The 19,493-nt window shown below is 43.5% G+C and overlaps 1 protein-coding gene across 3 annotated transcripts in view; it reads right to left on the bottom strand.

Annotated features, from left to right (window-relative positions):
• The window catches only part of SGPL1 (sphingosine-1-phosphate lyase 1), a 51,827-nt gene that overhangs the window by 22,324 nt on the left and 10,010 nt on the right, over positions 1–19,493 (bottom strand). For 2 of the 3 annotated variants that reach the window (XM_059397657.1, XM_059397655.1), the window contains exons 3-4: positions 7,865–8,030; positions 1,835–1,902 (exon numbers count right to left, since the gene is read on the bottom strand). In XM_059397657.1, the coding sequence (XP_059253640.1) occupies positions 1,835–1,902; positions 7,865–8,030 (234 nt within the window). The remainder of the gene's footprint in view (positions 1–1,834; positions 1,903–7,864; positions 8,031–19,493) is intronic. The other variant, XM_059397658.1, reaches the window with a different exon arrangement.

Raw genomic sequence — 19,493 nt, 5'->3', positions numbered from 1 at the left:
GCCAAATGGAAAGCGCGCAGCAGGACCAAGCCATGGGACTAGGTAGACTAGTCTGCTGCTGTAATAAAACAGGCCTAGACTGCTGCTGTAATAAAACAGAAGAGACACGAAACGATGATGATCATATTAGAAAGCACAGCATATACCTTTCCCCCAGTGCCTGCCTCAGAGCCTCAATCATATTCTAATTTCCTCACTGCATTTATTTCAAAATGAAATTCTTGTGTATTTGTTCATGTAGCTATTTTCTGCTTTTCCCAGGAAAATTGCACAGATTGGGGACTTAGTCCCCAGCACCCAGAGCAGTACCTGATGCTGAGCACGGGCCTGCAAACCATCAGCTGAGTTAAGTGAATGTAGCGAAATGAGCAAGACAGGGACACATCATGCACACTCGCTCAAAACAAAGAACTATCTCTGAGCCTCAAAATCTGCTTCTAAAAAATGAAAGGTGTCTGCTTAGTTTCTAAGTGCCTTCCAATTCTGTTATTTTATAAATTTAAGAACGGGTTTTGGAACCCTAGCATTTATTTGTCCCCAAATCTGAAACTGAAGGAGAAATGTGTGAAGAAAAAGCAAAAAAATACGGGGAATGGAAAGGGGAAATGCTAGTATCCTTTGAAATCCAGTCCACTCTCTACGGTCGCCCTCTCTCTATCCTTTAAGTCTAGAACGACTCAAGGAAATTTCATTTTAGGGCTTAAGATGATTTAGGGTCAAATAAAAGCCCATCTATTCCCATTCCCCTTTTCTACCCCAATGACTATTTCTGCTTCCCTATCAGGAAGTGAACCTGAAAATAAATACACAGTTACTGGAGAGTTAGTTAGCGCAGGGGTCTGAATGGATTTTGGTAGAAAGGCTAAAGCTGACTGACATCTCTTCTGATTTGGCCAGGAAAGGGGAAAAGGAAAAGGGAACTGAAAGCCAAAAGTGAAAGAGGGACAGGCAGGGCACGTAGGGAGACGAAGACATCAGAGGCTATGTGCCTTCCTAAGGGCTCACATGGGGCCTGCCCTATTTATCTTCTGCGATAAAGAGCCGGTGGGAAGGGTACAGAGGTAACGGTCTCATCCTCAGCATGGGTGAGGGGACAGAGGACACAGAGAAGAGAACATACTGTGCTACAGACAGGTACAAAGAGCAAGAGAACAGAGCTCTCTAAGTTCAAGACCTGGGACCCACAGACCACAGCTGGGATCTAGCCCCTGGCTATTCAGGGAAACACAGCCAGGCTCATCCCTTTACCTACCCATGGCCCTGTGCTGCTTTCCTGCTCCAGGGGCAGACGTGAACCGTTCTGACAGATATGGTATGGCCTGCAAAGCCTAGAATGTTTCCTATCTGGTCCTTCATGGAGAAAGTCTGTCAAACCTGCCCTAAGCATGGAAGTACCTGACCCAGACACACATCTCAAGTTAGCACAGCCAAACACTGCTCAAAAGCATCATGCCACTTTGGTCAGCTTTCCTAATTGTAAATTCTGTCTCAACAGGTGTCACCTGTCTCCTTTGGTCAAACAGGTTGGAGAGAGGGTTCAGGTGGGTTTCTTAATCTTGGCACTTCAGACATTCTGAGCCAGGTAATTGTCTGCTGGGCCCCACAGGATTTTAGCAGCACCCCTGACTGTGTTCCACTGAGAGCCAACAGCATCCCACTCCAGTTGTGACAACCAAAGGCATCCTCAAACATTGTCAGATGTTCCCCGGTGGGTAGGGGGACAAAAATCACCTCTCGCCCTGGGGAATTCACACTAGGTTCAGTAAACAGAAAGAAGACGTCATGCTCATGGGGGTGGTGGGAGGGCAGAGAGATCTACACAGATTCCACTTACCTTGCGACCGATAATAGGCATCTTCCTGACAAGCTTAAAACATCTTTTTTTGAACCTTGACCACAAACCTAAAAGAAACAGAGGGTTCCGTTACCCGAATAAATTCCCACGGATAAGGTATGAACTCCTCAATGGGCCTCCTGCAACCTCACCCACCTACTGATCATAAAGGTATTCTCTCTGTTTTAAAAAACCGTTAAATTTAAACTGCCAAAAGTAATGTATTTACACGATTCAAATTTTTTAAAAATTGGGGTACCTAGGTGGCCCAGTCAAATTAAGCATCTGACACCTGGTTTCGGCTCCAGTCACCATCTTAAGCTCCTGGGATCAAGTCCGGAGTTGGACTCCACACTGAGCACAGCGTCTGCTTCAGATTCTCTCCCCCTCCTCCTCTGCTTCCCCCCCTGCTCATGTATACATGTGCAGTCTCCTTCTCTTTTTTTCTCTCTCAAATATGTAATAAATAAAGTCTTTAAAAATTTTTTTTTAATAAATACACACAGAGTTAAAAGTTTCTCTCTTGGGCACTTGGCTGGCTCAATCATTTAGCAGCTGCCTTTGGCTCAGGTCATGATCCCAGGGTCCTGGGATTGAGCCCCGCATCGGGCTCCCTGCTCCACAGAAAGCCTGTGTCTCTCCCACTCCCCCTGTTGTGTTCCCTCTCTTGCTGTGTCTCTATCAAATAAATAAATACAATCTTTAAAAAAAAAAAAAGTTTTTCTCTCAAGGATTCCCCAGATTTTAATCCTACCCTCAGGTAAACACTACTACTCTTCACTTCTAGAATAGCCATCTAGAATTTCTTTATGCTTATACAAGCAATAATAAAGATAAAATCTTATTTGCCCCACCTTTTAAACAAAAGGTAGCATACGATAGCACTATACTAGACCTTGATACTCTATTTAGGCATATTCTCTTAAAGCTCAGTGCTTCCTCATTCATCTGTATTTTTTTTTTTTTTTTAAGATTTTATGTATTTGAGGGGCGCCTGGGTGGCTCAGTGGGTTAAAGCCTCTGCCTTTGGCTCAGGTCATGATCCCAGGGTCCTGGGATCGAGCCCTGCATCAGGCTCTCTGCTCAGGAGGGAGCCTGCTTCCTCCTCTCTCTCTCTGCCTGCCTTTCCACCTACTTGTGATCTCTGTCAAAAAAATAAAATCTTAAAAAAAAAAAAAGATTTTATTTATTTGAGAGACAGAGAGAGCACAAGAGGGGGAAGGACAGAGGGGAAGAGAGAGAAACAGACTTGCCGTTGAGCAGGAAGCCGGACATGGGACTCGATTCCAGGACCCTGTGGTCATGACCTGACCAGAAGGCAGACATTTAACCGACTGAGCCACCCAGGCACCCTAGCATTCACCTTTTTAGCTCTAAAGTAATCCATGATATGGATGTATCATAACTAATTTAACCAGCCCCTTCCTGATGGACACTTAGGTTATTTCTAGTACTTCCTATTATCAACAACAGTGGAACAATAACCCTGCAGCAGGTACCACACACCTGACAGCGTGTCTACAGCATGAATTCCCAGTTCTGTTCCTAACAGAACACTAGGTCAAATGACATATGTATTGCAGAGCTGCTGACCTTCCCAAAGTTCCAGATGCCCAACACAATATGTATGTATCATAACTAATTTAACCAGCCCCTTCCTGAGGACACTTAGGTTATTTCTAGTACTTCCTATTATCAACAACAGTGAAATAATAACCTTGCAGCAGGTACTGCACACCTGACAGCATGCCTACAGCATGAATTCCCAGGAACAGAACACTAGGTCAAATGACATATGTATTACAGAGCTGCTGACCTTCCCAAAGTTCCAGATGCCCAACACCTCTCTTTCCTCCATGAACACAAATGACCAAGCCATGCTTTTCTTCAGGATCTATGCTCTAGCCTCTCTTCAACATACCCCCTGACAACTTTTCAACACTTACAGACTTAAACAGGCCTTCAGTATCACGGACACCAATCAGACTCCCTTCTGTCAGGTAGTACACAGGACAAATACGGAATTCTGATTCTATCCACTGCAAGAATTATAAATACATGGCATCCAAAGAGGCCATCGTAACTTTTAATAAATTCACACTCAATATAGGAGGCACCTAAGGATCAAGCATTAATAATTTGCTGAAGGCCACAGGTCACAACAGTGACACAGCAGGCATTTAACTGAAGTATTAATTTTCCTAGCCCTATAACCCCAGGACTCTAGGCTGCTTCAAACACAGAACAGAAATTCTCAGTTATCCCGAATGAGTCCATGAGGAATCTAGACCTAGCTTCTGTGCAGGCAGGAAATGAATGTGACCTTTTACTACATTTCTAGGAGATGGAGACGCTCCAGCTTCCCTAGCCAGTGGAGCACTCTCCAACAAGCATGGACTGTCTGTGCCTCCTTGGTACTGATTACACGACGCCCTGCATCTTTACTGCTTGTTTTTATGTGCGCTATAACCCTGCCTTTCCCCCTTGCCCACAGTGCCTACCACCAGTGTCAACACTCCATAACATCTGGGACAAAATCAGGGAACTGAGACCAAGAATGAATAAAAAGACAAAGGGACTGAAATCACTTGTTTGTAGGTTACTTTTTTGTTTAAATTTTGGAGTATTTCCTCTCGGGCCTATGTTCTACATACAGCTGCGATTTTACGGTATGTACAACCTCGTGTCCTCTTGTCACAGCCTTTTCTACATTAAAGATTCTTCCTAAACAGAGTTTTTAAAATATTATCATAATAGGCCATCAAATGAGTATAACTTAGCATTGGATATCTAAGATGCTTATTATCTGACCATTTCTAACAATGTTGAAGTTGTAAAGATTCATAGCACCTTCCTTATTTAGTAGATGAGGTAATTAACTAATGAGGAAGAAAGAGGTCAAAAACTCAGTAAATGGGAGTCACTTGTCCAGTAGTAGTCATGTGGCTAGGTGAAGGAGGCGAGAATAGACGGAGTGTGTGCCAGCTGTGAGATTAAACAGGACAGGTAAAAAGAAGAGAATACAAGATCAGAGACAGAGAAATTAGAAATGAAGAGATCATGTGATCATAACATAAAAAGATGATCTCAGAAGTCCCCAGAAGTACAGAAAGAAAAGTAATTATAGTGTTTATTGTAGTGTTTTAAGGTAATAAAATAGGAAATGCAGTGTAAGGACACCAAAGCATGGCTCTTTACAGGTGACAAATTCCTTTCACACAAACAAGGCCTCCTCAATACTGACATTACCCTATGAGTAAGTAAGGCGGGTGACACTTGGGCCCATTTTACTATGAGGAAACAGGCTAAGAGAGCTTAAGGGCGTTGTTCAAGGCGCCACAGTCAGAAACGGGCAGAGTGTATCACCTCCTCCTGCCACATAACTCTGATTTCTGTTCATGAACTATGGACAATCCCACAGTTAAATCAATGTCAAAGAATAATGATATGCGCTGATATCGCAGAGCAGAATTAGGGACGAGATAACACGCCTGAGAGCAGCTGACCCCTGCCAAAGCTCTCACTCCCATCCTCTTGACACTTCTAGTTCTTATCTACCCCAGTGTCCATCCTATGTTCCAGAATTATCCTCTCCTCTTAGACGTGTATTCAGAGTTTGAAAATCAGCAAAATTTATCACTAGTCTAGACTTTAAGACTCTTCTGGGGCAATGGGCTGAAAATAACTCAATTGTGATAAGGACAATGTCTCTCCACGAGCAAGGTACTGAAAAAATGGCAATGCTGCCAAGGTTATCCCCAATCTCTAGAGGGAAGGCATTTTGATCAGTGTCTAAAATTCAAGTTAGAAGTTACAAAATAAAAAGTGTAGGGTGTGTATATGTGTTAAACTATAGGAAATTGCTGATATTCAAAAATGCTGACCTGGGGTGCCTGGGTAGCTCAGTGGGTTAAGCCTCTGCCTTTGGCTCGGGTCATGATCCCAGGGTCCTGGGATCGAGCCCCGCATCGGACTCTCTGCTCGGCAGGGAGCCTGCTTCCCTTCCTCTCTCTCTCTCTCTGCCTGCCTCTCTGTGGCTCTCTCTGTCAAATAAATAAATAACATAAAAAAAAAAATGCTGACCTATTGAAACAACATTTTTTATGTCTGGTTCAACTGGATTCAGATACAGAAAAAAGATACCTGTGTGTACATAGTGGTTGGCTCTAGGTAGCAAGATTTTCATTTAGTTCTTATGGATTATTGGCATTGCCTAATTTTCCGCGATGAACCTGTACTACTTTTATAATAAGAAAAAAATGTATTTAAAAGGACTTAAATAGCTCGGAGTTGGGCTTACGAAGATTTCCATGGCACATACCATCAATACACTGCTACGGGTAATTTTCTCACGGAATGCATGGAGGCCAGTATATTCTGTTTGGAACAAGGCAGGTATGTAAGTACCAGGGTCTAAGGTGGCTGTGGGCAAAATGCACACAGGCACCGTGGCCTGCAGAACTAAAAACAGAAGTCAATATCTAAAGCAAACACTAATCATAGTGAAGAAATATAAACTCAAGATCTGTAACCTTACGTTGGTTTTAATAAATGCACTACCTTGAAAGGAAAGGTACACAGACTGATGGCCAGCAGGAGCTGGGGGGAGAGGGTGACAGGGAGTTATATAGTGGGTACAGGGTGTCAGTGTGGGATGCTGAGAAAGTTCTAGAGATGGACAGTAGGGATGGCTGTGCAAAAATGAGAATGTACTTAAAAATTGATAAAAGAATAAATGTTATGTACAAATATTTTATCACAATAAAAAAGAAAGGAAGAAAAGTCTATTTATTGCTACTCCTTAGAGTCCTCTGGAATAAGTTACTTCACCTGGAAGGACAAGATGGAGCAGAAACTGAGGACAGGGTTTTTACAGCCGGAATGGACTAAAATGTAGACAGGGCAAGCAGGTCTCATTTCCACCTTCATTAAGCGCAATGTTTACTGCACCTTAACAGCAATGGTTACTAGAATGGCTCAGTGGCTATCTGCAGGGTAAACAGGTAAAAAAGAAACTGGCTTCTAAGTTAACCTTCCTGGGGGAGAGAAGAAAAGCAGGAAAAGTATAGTTTAAGAGCCCCTTCAAACAGATGTTATTAGGGAAGCAAACAGTCATGGACATTTTAAACAAATGAGATATGACACGCAATTCTCTTCAGTGGTGTTGGTTTTTCATCCCAAGGAAATTAACTCAGGCACTCTACTAAGGATGGGGAAGGGGTGCAGAGGAGAGGTCTAAAACACCCAGCGCCACTCCTATTTTACTTGTTAAGCACAACCTGCAAGAGGAAACGATTCACAAGGAGGGAACAGGCAACCAGGCTGGGAAGGATGGAGGACTTACAATCCCATAACTAATAGACTTCTCATCTTCCTCTGCACTCCCTGAGAAGTGGCCTCCTCTTCCCCATGTCAGTTTGGCTCCCTGAGTAGTAGTGCACTACCCTGCTGCCTGGAAGTTTGAAGTACACTGTCCCCTGACATCCGTGTTTAACTCCAAGAGGACAGGGACCCTGTACGACTTGTGCAGACAACCCCAGAGCCCAGTACAGTGCCTGGCACACAGCGCATACTCGTAGGGTCACTGCAGGAGTGCTGTTTCAATTTCCCATAATCTATACTAAAAAGATGGCCTAAAATGAACGCAATAAATTCCTGCTTGGGGAACTCCAGGGTATGCAATTATGTTCTAGGCAAGAAACTAAAAATGAGAAAGTTCATTTAAGCCATGCTCTGAGATACCTGCGGATCCTTACAGTAACTACTTTCTTGGGAGTTTTTGTGCAAGCTGCAAATCCAGAAGGATCAACAAGAGCAGTAACAGACACATGAGAGTAGCTATTATAACTTTACGTATGGAGTCCTACTATAGCTTCATGGTCAGAAGATAATGTCCCACTCCCGTTTAAATAGGTTTAAAAAATCAGAACCAAATCAGAAGGCAAAAAATTCATCCAATCCATCAGCCATGGGTTCTAAGGCTGGTGAGACTCCACTGTACCTTTCCAGGAGAGGGGGAGGTGTACTTACTCTCTGGCTGGAAGACAAAATCGTAGGCCCAGACTGCGAGCAGGGTGCACAGGACACTCCAGGCAATGAGCTGCCAGGGCTCATACTTGGTGCAATGTCCGTTTACATAATTCTTGGCCTTTGTGCAATACCCTTCCAAAATCTCAAAGTAGGGCTCAAAAGCCTTCTAGAAATACAAGAAGAAGAAAAAAAAAGAAACATGACATTCAGAAAGAGAAAGTCTGTTCTTCATCTGTTCCTCAGCTCTCATTTTTCAAGGGCAAGGCCATTCAGGATCTGGCCCTACCCCAGTAATAATCTTATCTTCCTCCACCATCCTCCAGGCTTCTGCTCCAGGCGCTCCAGGGTACACTGCCCCTCACGAGTCAGGTGGACTTTGACAAGGTATTTGATCCTCTGCCTGGTCTATAAAACAGAAGGTTCTGCGGGATCATCATCTCCATCTTGAAGCTTCACTGTGACTACAGTATCCATCGTCCCACTCTCCTAGCTCCCCCGAGCCCGTCTTCCCCTCCTGCTCTGCTTTATTTGGATCTTTCCCATCCTCTAACCCAGGGGTCAGCAGATTGTTTCTGAAAAGGCCAGAGAGGAAAGGTCTCAGGCATCCCAGGCTGGCTGGTCTTGTCACAAGGACTCGGCTCTGCTGCTATGGCAGCAGCCCCTGATAGCATCCCAGACAACGGGAAGCCAACGACCATGGCCGTGTTCCAATAAGTTCATTACAGATGCTCAAATCTGCATTCCACAGAATTGCCCATATCACCAAATACTCTTTTTATAAAAACCATTTTCACAATGTAAAATATCATGCTTAGCTCTTGGGCTGTACAGAAAGAGGCAGCAGATGCTTCCAATCTCCATTCTCACATCCAGCTTGGCTAACACACTCTTAGAGCAGAGACAGAAGCTTACTGCTACGTGTGTCCCTCGCAACAGCCAGCATGAGCAGGAATAAAGTCCTCTGCCCTGATCAGCTACCAGACCCTCACAAGAATGAATCTCTCCCGCTCAAATCTCAAGTCTCCCCTTGTGCCACCCCACAGAGCCTAGCTCCAGGTGGCCTGCACTTGGCCTACTCCTCTGTTTTTATCTTCTTCACTGTGCCTAAAGCCTGAGTCCTTCAATGCCCATCAGATATATGTGTCATCTCCCCAAGCCCCAAAACTGGTTCATCTGACAGTTTGTTCCTCACTGGCTTATTCCATGTTTACTAAGCATCCCCAGTGCTGGAGCCTTAAGATAAACACCACAAGTTTTTGCCCTCACTGAGCTTACAGTCTAATGGGAAGCGGGGGTGTGTGTGTACGCATGTGTGTGCGTGTGTGTGCCCACACAGGCATACACATGAAAACATACACTGGCAGACATATACATGTAAACTCTTCAGGATAAAAAGTATTTAAGGGGGCGCCTGGGTGGCTTAGTCAGTTAAGCATCTGCCTTCAGCTCAGGTCATGATCCCAGGGTCCTGGGATCAAGCTCCACATCCAGGTCCCTTGCTCAGGGGAGACCATGTTTCTCCCTCTCCCTCTGCCTGCCCCCCCCCCATGCTCGCTGGCGCGCTCTCTCTCTCTCTCTCCCCTAAAGAAAAGAAATATTTTTTTTAAAGTATTGAAGTAAAGTGCTAAAAGAGACCACTAAGAAAAAAGGCCTGTCCAACTCTACCTAACAGGAGACAGGGAAGATATTATTAGAAGGGTAAAAGAACTACCAAGGAAAATTCTCTTGGCAGAAAAGTTAAAAGAAAAAAAAAGTCATAACCAGGAAGAGAAGAGGAACTGCAAATGCATAAAGAAAGTCTAGGAACAGCAAAAAAGTTCTGCATAGTGCGAGCAGCGTTGAGGACAGGGAGCTACGTGTGTCATCAGTACTAGGCCCCCAGCACACAGCAAGTGCTCCACAAACACTTGGAGGGTAGCCGGCGGCGACCCAGCATGCGTGTCAACACGTCAGTCGGAGAAGAGAGGCTGGCAGAAGTAAACTAGGTCCAGATTAAAAATGGTCTTAAAAAAAAATATGGAGAGTGGGAATATAATTTGATAGGTACTTTTTATAAAGCAATTTGTTAGTATCTATTGATGTTTTCAATGTACATTCATTTTGACCCAGATATTCCACTTTTTGGTATCTACTTGCTTTTCATTGTGCACAGAGACAGGTTCAAGGATAGTCATTTCAGGCTTCTCTGTAACAGTGAAATATAAATACCACAAATGTCCATGCGAAACAAACTATAATACATACCCTAATGTATTCATACTATGCAGCATTTAAAAGAAAAATCTAAATGAACTACTTAGAAAAATTTCTAGAACATAATGTTGAGTGTAAGAAAAAAAAAATTGCAGAACCACAAGAGCAAACAAAAGGTTGTTAATCAGGAGAGTACTTTTTTTTTTTTTTTTTTTTTTTAAAGATAACTTGATGGGAGATGAAGGAGAGGACAGAGGTCAGAAACACAAATCCCAGTTAAGAGGACTGCTGAAACAGTTCAGGGGAGAAACAAACTAGGTTTGACCTTAAGCAGTAGGACACTGGGGCTGAAAAGCAGCACAGATTAAAAACCCCTTTTGGAGGTGGCACAAACAGGGTTTGCTAACTTCAGATACAGGAAGTATGGAGTGGGAAGAGTACACGTAATTCCAAATGTTCAAGTTTAAGTCTGAGAGAGCAGGTGAGTGGTGTCAGCACTAAGCCCAGCAGACTAGAAGAGAAAGGGAAACTGAAGAAGGTAAAGGAGATTTTGCGATAAAGATAATGATACTGGTTTGAGTTATGTTCCTGTTGGATATCTACCTGCAGTGTTCTAGTAGGAGCATGAAAGCCGAGGAGGACAGGTACTCAACAAATGTGTATTGAAAACATTTCTATCCTTAGCAATTAGGCTGCAGTGTAAGGTCATTAACATCGGGCAAGTGCTAGGTTCCCTAGAGGGCCAGCCATGGAAACCCAGCTGATCTGCAACCCCCCTCATAGTTCTTGGCCACTCCCCAGAGTCCACTGTTGCTATCAACAGCCTCAATCCTGCCCAGCAGTGACAGTGTCGGTCAGGACCTGGGGAAGACCAGAAGAGCCTACCCATCAGCAGAGGTGTGTCCTTATTTCCATCATTATGAAGAAATCTTCTAGTGTTAAGGCTAGGACGAAACCAAATGGTTAAATAGTATATATGGGGTATCTGTTTGGCTCAGTCAGCAGAGCATGCGACTCTGATCTCAGGGTCATGAGTTCAAACCCGACACTGAGCATGGAGACTACTTTAAATAATAATAAATACATGAAATGAATAATGTATACAAATGGAATGACAGAAGAAATAATCATGCAGATCATCTTCTCCTCCTGTGATCCTAGTTTCTAATTTACCCAGAAAATAGAGCTTACCTAGGTCAAAAGGTGCCTGTAGATATCAATTTTTCACAGCACATAACAAAAAGTAATATAACTAGTATCAGGGAGAGAGCAAAGAATCAGCAAATGTAATCTGTGTTAAGTTTTACAAAGCCTATTAAGATATGAACGCATTCCTTTCTAACATTTATAAAATTACATTTCAGTGAGAACGTATTTTCTTGGTAATTGCTCTAAGAGGATAATGGGAGTCCTTAAATTCCAAGTCCTTAAATATATCTCCTTAGAAAGAGATCTGTTTCTATATTCTCCTTCTCCCAAGACAGAATGCTGCTGGCCTTGGAAAGGTCCTAGTAAGCTGTCTGGTAGACAACTAGATGGTCACAGAAATCAAGTCCTAGCCTCAGCCCAAGGTCCTGCTGGTTACCACAAACAACCTAGGTTCCATCCCCAGTGAATAAACACCTCCTGGCACTAAGAGCTCATGGCTTTATAGGGCTCTGGGGCTAATGCACACCATCTCCTTGGAAAAAAGGATGAGGCAGCTCCTTGGGGCCTTGCATGTGGCACAAGCCTCAGGCCGGGGCCTGATGCAACACGGCAGCCCTAGAGAAGCATACAATCCCAATGCTGAAGGGAACCCTAGAGATCAAGGCCACATTTGCAAGTGCACAAACAGAGGCCCCGCGGTGAGACAGCCATGCTAAGCCTAGCCACAGAGGCTGTGTCCAAGCCCGGGCCGCCAGCTCAGGGATCAGGGTTCTTTCCTGTTCTTCATTCTAAGTGTCCATAAGCAGATGGTCACTTAACATGTTACCATCCAGTGCCATCCCACAAGCTTCCTTCTCACAAGTTGTGTTTTTGGCAGAACCTACCCTGGATATATGTACAGTTCAGAGCAAACCAAAATGGTAGAAGTAGGTCATGACTACAGATATAAACACACTTAGAAATAGCACAAGAACATAATATCAATACAATTACTACTTCCCACCATGTCTTCCTGTTTACAGAAATACATTTTTGGGGGTCAATATACACCTGCATATGTGTTAATAGTCAATATTTGGGCTTTTATTTCAACCTAATCCACACATTTGTCTCTGGAAACAAAAGAACCACAAGTGGACATCTGTGAAGGCCACTGGTTTGTCGTGCCCTCCAGGTAAGTATTTCACCAATATGTGCCTCTGCCCTTCACCTAGAGGAAGGGACATAGGATAACAGTCACACAAGAAAGAAATTGTGTCTGTGTAGATGTGCATCTGTGTGTGTGTGGCGGGGGGATACATGTGGGCATGTACCTCCAACCCTGAACAGAGCAATTTTGGTAAAATTTCTACAAGGAAAGCATTCCTTCCTCCGCAGTTTGTTATCAGATTGGGAATGTATTCCCCTGGAGAAAACCAAAATAAAACACTTTGCTCACTAGCATATTTAAAATGATGACAAAGAAAACCGTAAATCTTATTAAAATAGAAAGATAAAATATAAAGATTCAAAAGGGTAACTACTTTAAGGAGCTACTGTCAAAGATGAATAAACTAACTGGCTCTTCTCTTCTTAATTCTTTCCAATTTCCCATCTAATGATTAAGTTTTAGCTGATGCCTACAAACCACCAAAATAGTACTCAATAATCCTAATCATTATCAGACAAAAGGCAGCAGCTAGGATTTATGGGAACTTAGTGGCCCTCTTAGTCCCAATCATATTGCACTCTTCCAACCCCCAAATCACTTCAAAGGAGCAAGACACTTTCATATAAAAGTAACACAATAGTAAAAGTCTACAAATTCTGTAAATTTGGGACATGTGCCTTTTTATTTTTTTTATTTTTATTTTTTTGAGAGAGAAAGGAGGAGATGGGAAGGGGCAGAGGGAGACAGAGAGAGAGAGACTCTTGAGCAGGCTCCACGCCAAGCTTGGAGCCCAACATGGGCCTCGATCCCATGATCCTGAGATCATGACTTGAGCCAAAATCAAGAGTCAAGATGCTTAATCGACTGAGCCACCCAGGTGCCCCTGCATGTTAATTTTTAGACCACAGGACTTCATACTTTTCCTTTTTTTTTTTAAGATTTTATTTATTTATTTGGGGGGGCACGAGCAGGGGGAAGGGCAGAGGGAGAGGGAGAGCAGACTCCCTGCTAAGCAGGGAACCTGATGCGGGACTCCATCCTGAGCTAAAGGCAGAGGCTTAGCTGACTGACCTGCCCAGGCACCACCAGATCCACACTTTTCCATTCCAGACCTGCAAAGTGTATTTTACAACCACCTAGACACAGCAACAGAATGGTAGGAAACCAAAACAAAGGTTTCCAAAATAAAACCTAACATCTGTTACTTGTGCTGCAGGTACATTTTTTTCTCTTCTTTCTTCGTTCTCTTTTTAAATGTTCAAACCACTAACTTGATTCTGCATCCCTCTGAATGGATCACAGCCTTCAGGTTTAAAAGCAGGGCCTTACTGTGAGTCTACTCCTGGCTTCTCCAAATAGAGAATACACTTGTGAAACGCAGAAGTGGGAGTTAACTGGAGGTATGTTACACTCTCCACATTCTCAGTGGTTTTTGCTCTTAAGATTTATTCTCTTCACGTTTGTGAGTCCGGCATTATGACATCATGAGCTAACGGTCAGTTGAAGAGATGCTGAATCTTTCCATCACAGGTTCCTCCCCTACTGGTCCCAACCCACAGCCACTCCCAGCGACCGCTAACTCTTTCAGTTCCCACATCCCTCCAGGAGATAAGACTCCACAGGCAAACTTCCCTCAGTGGCCTACCCACACCCTTCCCCCAAAAAACCCTCTTTGAGAACTAGAACTGCACTTGGCCAACAGCCAATTAGGCAGTGATATTTCTTGCCCATTGATTTTGACCAATGCATACTAGAAGAAACACTCTAAGAATGGACAGGACTGAAAGAGAAAATCCATCCAGCAGACAGCGCTTCCTTCCTCGGAGCTACTACAAATAACAACAATCCTCTCTCCATCATCTTGCAGGGCGAACCATCTGTACTGGCTTTGTTCAAGAGCTTGGGCATCTCAGCTCAGGCGGCTCCCTGCGCTGTCTCCCACACTTTACGAGAAGATCTCAGGGCTACGCTGCCTGCGCTACACACATGTCTACTGCTCTCCACTTTTTCCGCCACAGGACAATTAGTGTCTGAGCACCTACTATCCCCACAGCGTTATCTTACAGGGATCAGAGATCACCAGTTTGTTTTCACTTGTAACTTTCTCTTTCCTTCAAAACTCCAAGACTAGGTGACCCCCTGATCACAGAGGGACTAGAATGAAGATGGGGAAGGCCCCAGGGGCCATGATAAACACGCACAGGAAAAGGTGAAGCACTTAAAAGCATTAACTCATTTGTAAAGAATACCCAGTGATATTTATAGAACTTAAGTTTTTAACCAGGTTTCACATTACTTTATGTGTACTTTATAGCCTCATGAGGTTCTCAGATTAAGAATGAATATTTCAGGGCACCCGGGTGGCTCAGTTGGTTAAGCGACTGCCTTCGGCTCAGGTCGTGATCCTGGAGTCCCAGGATCAAGTCTGCTTTTCCCTCTGACCCTCTCCCTTCTCATACTCTCTCTCTCCCTCTCTCTCTCAAATAAAGAACTAAAGTCTTTAAAAAAAAAAGAATGAATGTTTCACAGGCGCCAGGGTGGCTCAGTCAGTCAGACATCTGCCTTCGGCATGGGTCATGATCCCGGGGTCCTGTGATCAAGCCCCCCATTAGGCTCCCTGCTCAGCTGGAAGTCTGCTTCTCCCTCAGCCCCCCCTCAACTTGTGCACTCTTGCACTCTCTCACTCTCTAATAAATAAATAAATAAGAATAAATGATTTGAGAAAAAAAAGAATAAATGGTTTCATTTCATAGGTGGCAAAAAGTGAAATCAAGATAGGGTAAGTTTGCTTTATAGTAAGTAATAAGGAGCAAAGTGAGAACTAAAACACGGAGTTGATTTTCAAGACGCCCTGGACCCTCTCCCAGGGCTCCAGGACACCATATGTAACTAAACATTAACTGGAGGAATCGGACCTGAAAGAAGAGAACTCAAGGAAACCAAAACGCTGTGAGGCTAAGCAGAGGAACCAGCAAGTTATTCCAACGTATGTTCTGCTTCCTGACCCTCCCACATCAAAGAAAATCAGGCTAAACATCAGAGAAAAACATTCCCACTGTCAGAATGATTGACTCTACTAATAATTTCTGACAGAGACATGGATTTCTCGCCAAAGAAAATGTAGCAATTTTGCTCAGTTGATTATTACCCAGCACAAAATCTGCGAAGGTTTTTTGGGTCAAAGCTAAAGTGCCCACGAACTAGTTTCCCTAGTTTTCTTCAGTTCCCGTCACAGCTTGGGCCCCTCCAAATGCTTGCTCATCCAAATGAGGGCTGCCGTCCACGACGAAGACCCGGGTTCAAGTTTAAGTCTGTCACTTGCAGGAGGGAAAATTCAGAACAGTGATTCCTATCAATATCACTGCAGGGTCACTCTGAAACTGGGATTCTGGGAAAGTTGCTTTGCTACAAAAGCTTCACCTCCCTATCCCAGCACGGTGACTGCTCTGCATTTCCGTGTGCCTCAGCTCGGGTTATTTCTCAAGAGTCAATCAGCACCAAGCGGCATTAGCCAATTGCACTGTGAGTTAACGCGTCCCAGAGGCAGAGCTGTCAGCCCTGGTGGGGGAGAACGACCAAGTAACTGTTTCCAGACCTGACCTCTCTACGGCACCAAGTGCTGATAAGAATACAAACAACAGAGAAGGCATAATTTTTATATCTCCTATAACACCTTCAACACGGCGGAAACACGAGATCTATTGGTTCAACTAAAGTGAAATAATTCTAATACTGCATCCACTAGGACTGCTCTGTACGGTCCTAGGGAAGATCCTGTCTCACCTATCCCACACCTCTCCTGGTGGCAGGGGCTCAAACCCGAGGAGGACAAGGGCACGTATCTGTAACCAGCGGGCACACACCAGCACCATTCAGATGAACTCACAACGCACCTCACGTCATTGGCCGCCGGAGGCAGCAGGGAGTTTCAAGACTAGCACAGGGCCCTTCTCCACCCCTCAGAGATGAACACACTGAGGCTGAAGCTCACATGACTTCCCCATCCCCTGCTGTGGTAAAAGAAAAATGACTGAGACTCAGTCGCCACACTTTGTGGCTATCCGTCTTTCAGATGACTGTTTAACATCGCCAAGTGTTCCTGGAAGTGTCAGTGAGGGCCCGGCCACATCGTGCACAAGACCACACACTGCTCCCTGCTTTTATCCTTAAGCCAAATACTAATGGGAATCAAAATCTCCCACCCTGCAACGCTGCAGACAAAAAGCACTGGTTTTCTTTTTCCCTCCACTTTCTTTATACCCGATACAACTACACACCTCACCACTCTATAGTTTTTCCCAAAGAGCCAGAAATCCGAGCTTTAAAGCAGGAATGGGCTGCTGAGGAAAAGAAAACCTGTCTTACCGAGTTCACCCTCTGCCTTAATGCCTCAAGATCAGAGGGTATTTAAAGCCTGGGACTCAGGTCAAGGAGTAGAGCTAAGACACAGAAGACACCAAAGAGTTAATGTAGTCATTCTTACACACTTCTGCCCTAAAAACATAGAAAACAAAGCAAATTAAATCTGGTTCCCTTTCATATCATATTCCACAGAACTTCAAAGTGCAAAGTAAACAGGTAAGAAAACACTATTGTTTTTGGAACCTTAAAAGGCATTAAAGTTTATCAGCAAAACCAGATCACAAGCCCAAAGGAAAAACTCCCTTGGGTCATTAAAGAAGTAAGAACTGAGCAACAAAACCAAACAGTCATCTGACTGCATTACAGAACTTTTTGAAGGGACTGAATCATCATTTCTTAGGTGGTAAAGAACAAACCATATACTTCTTCCAAAATTCCACCACATGTGTGGAGGTCATCGCAACGAGCTTAACGGTCCATGTTTGCCCTGCCAGCCACGCCTCAAGAGTCAGAGGTACAGCTGTACTGCTCCATAACACTTAACACGTCTAACTGCTCTGCACTTAGCACTGGAGAAGCACTGGAGAATTCAGACAAGCCCCTGACCATCACTGAGACATAATCCTGGCCTCAGAAAGGGGACAGACGTGCAGTGCTACAAGTGTACTCATGGAAGACCAAAGCTTCTGAGCTCATAAACGGTGATGACAGCCCTAAACACTGCCAAACGGGTGTGTAAATTCTGCATTTATTTACTTGTGTTGGGGGTAAAGACACTGAGTGAAGACTGATGCAAATTCTGTCACTGAAGACTTGGAGCCCTTCTCTTCTGTGATGCATCAGAAAGGCACCCATGCAAGCTTCAACCAGAGAAAGCGAACATGCAGGAAACCAAGTTCAGTAAGCCGGGGCACAGGCTGAGGGATGCTGAGGTAAGAGCCTTGCTGAATACATTCTCACCCAAACGCAAGGAGGGAAGATGGTGGCAGTGGGGGGAGGTCTGTTCAAACTTGACAGCTACGAACTTCCAGAGCCTTTTACAGTAGTAGCTAAATGACTGTGCACGTACATATAAGCTACCTTTCAAAGTACAAAAGGAGTTCACTATCCTCTGGTCAATTAATGGGAACTCCTTGGATTACAAATAAGGAGCAGCAGAAATAATCCCATATTCTTCACACATTAACGGAAGTCTTGACTTCCCTGCAAATATCCCAGCTGGGGAAGGAGTCACATGGCCTCTCCCTTACCATCCTTATTTACTGATAGGATTTCTACCTTTGTCACTGAGCTCAGGTGCCTACCCTTTCCATATTATAGTTCAGAAATCTCCATTTCCACCATCATGCTGCTATGAGAGACAAGAAACATTGAATCTGTGCTGGGAAGCTTAACCTAAGTTAAGCCACAAAGGCTCCTTCTCTGGAGATTCCTAACGTGTAACCTTATTCAAAAGCACAAATCAAAGACCTGTCCCTGGGTCTCTAACCAGCCATCAGGGAATATAAACACCCACTGGAAAATCTGCTTTCAAAACCTAGTCACAAAGAAGCTACTTTTTAAAAAGTGAAGAAAGGTCCAAGTTTAATAGTAACACCGGGAAAAGTTTCTGACTTTTCTGATAACCTGTTGAAAGTGCAGAAGATGTGTGCTTCCAATGGAAAATTATACATTATCTAGGAACTCCCTTAGGTTACCTGATTTTGACTGTAAGGAAGTCATTGTACAACCCTTTAAGTTGTATGTAATTACAGCAATTTAAACTATTCTTTATCTATAAACATGTAAAATCTGCCAGGTCTGGTAATGGTTCACGTGACTTCCCTCTTCACTAGGGAAGAAACCAGTTTGGGTGCTCTTTACATATTCATTTTAATATCCATGACCTATAAATGTGTTTGTTCTTTAGACCTTTCCTTGAAACAATTATAACATCTTCCAGGTTTCCTCATTATAAGCAAAATAAAAATTTTAATGTGTGTTTGTTTTATATTTGTATCAGTGTCATGATTTTACCTTTTTTTGAAAATTATCTTTCAACAAAGGCTAAAACCCATAGGTCCCCAAACACCCCCCACCGAAAAAATATCTGGGAACATGAAACCTGTAAATAATTACAAAGGTTTCAGAACATCCTGAAGGCCAGTCATTGGGGTCTATATTCCCTAGGTTAATAAACCCCTCTTCAAAATGAATCACAGCAATAGCTTTAATATGACAAAGTATCCTATTATATGTAGAGTAAACCCAACTCCCCTATGCTGCCTGGAGGTGAGAACTATTATCCATTACTGAAAATTGGGAAAAGCCTTATGATTATAACAAAATGGAATGAAATTCTGATCCAAGCTACACAATATGGATAAACCTTCAAAACATCATGCTAAGTGAACAAAACTATTTCATCACAAAAGACCAGACACTACAGGATTCCATTTATATAACGTGTTCTGAGTAAGCAAATCTACAGACAAAAAGCAGTTTGGGGGTCACCTAGGGCTGGGGGACTGGGAGCACATAAGGAAGTGACTGCAGAGATAAGGGGTCTCCTCTGAAAATGTTCTGAAATTGTGGTAACAGTTGCACAACTTTGTGAACACAGTGAAAAGCAATGAACTGGGTGCTTTAAAAAAAGAAACAAAAAAAGGCATTATGACCCAGCAGTTCCATTTACTCTCACCACTGTTCTCTCAGCTAAGACCAACCACCTAAGATTCACAGGCTTTCTTTAAAAAACAAAACAAAGCAAAAAAAAAAAAAAAAAAAAAAAAAAAA

The sequence above is a fragment of the Mustela nigripes genome, chromosome 4, assembly GCF_022355385.1.
Source record: "Mustela nigripes isolate SB6536 chromosome 4, MUSNIG.SB6536, whole genome shotgun sequence".
NCBI lineage: Eukaryota > Metazoa > Chordata > Mammalia > Carnivora > Mustelidae > Mustela > Mustela nigripes.
Note: the sequence above shows the minus strand (reverse complement) of the source record. Positions and strands in the feature narration are given on the sequence as shown.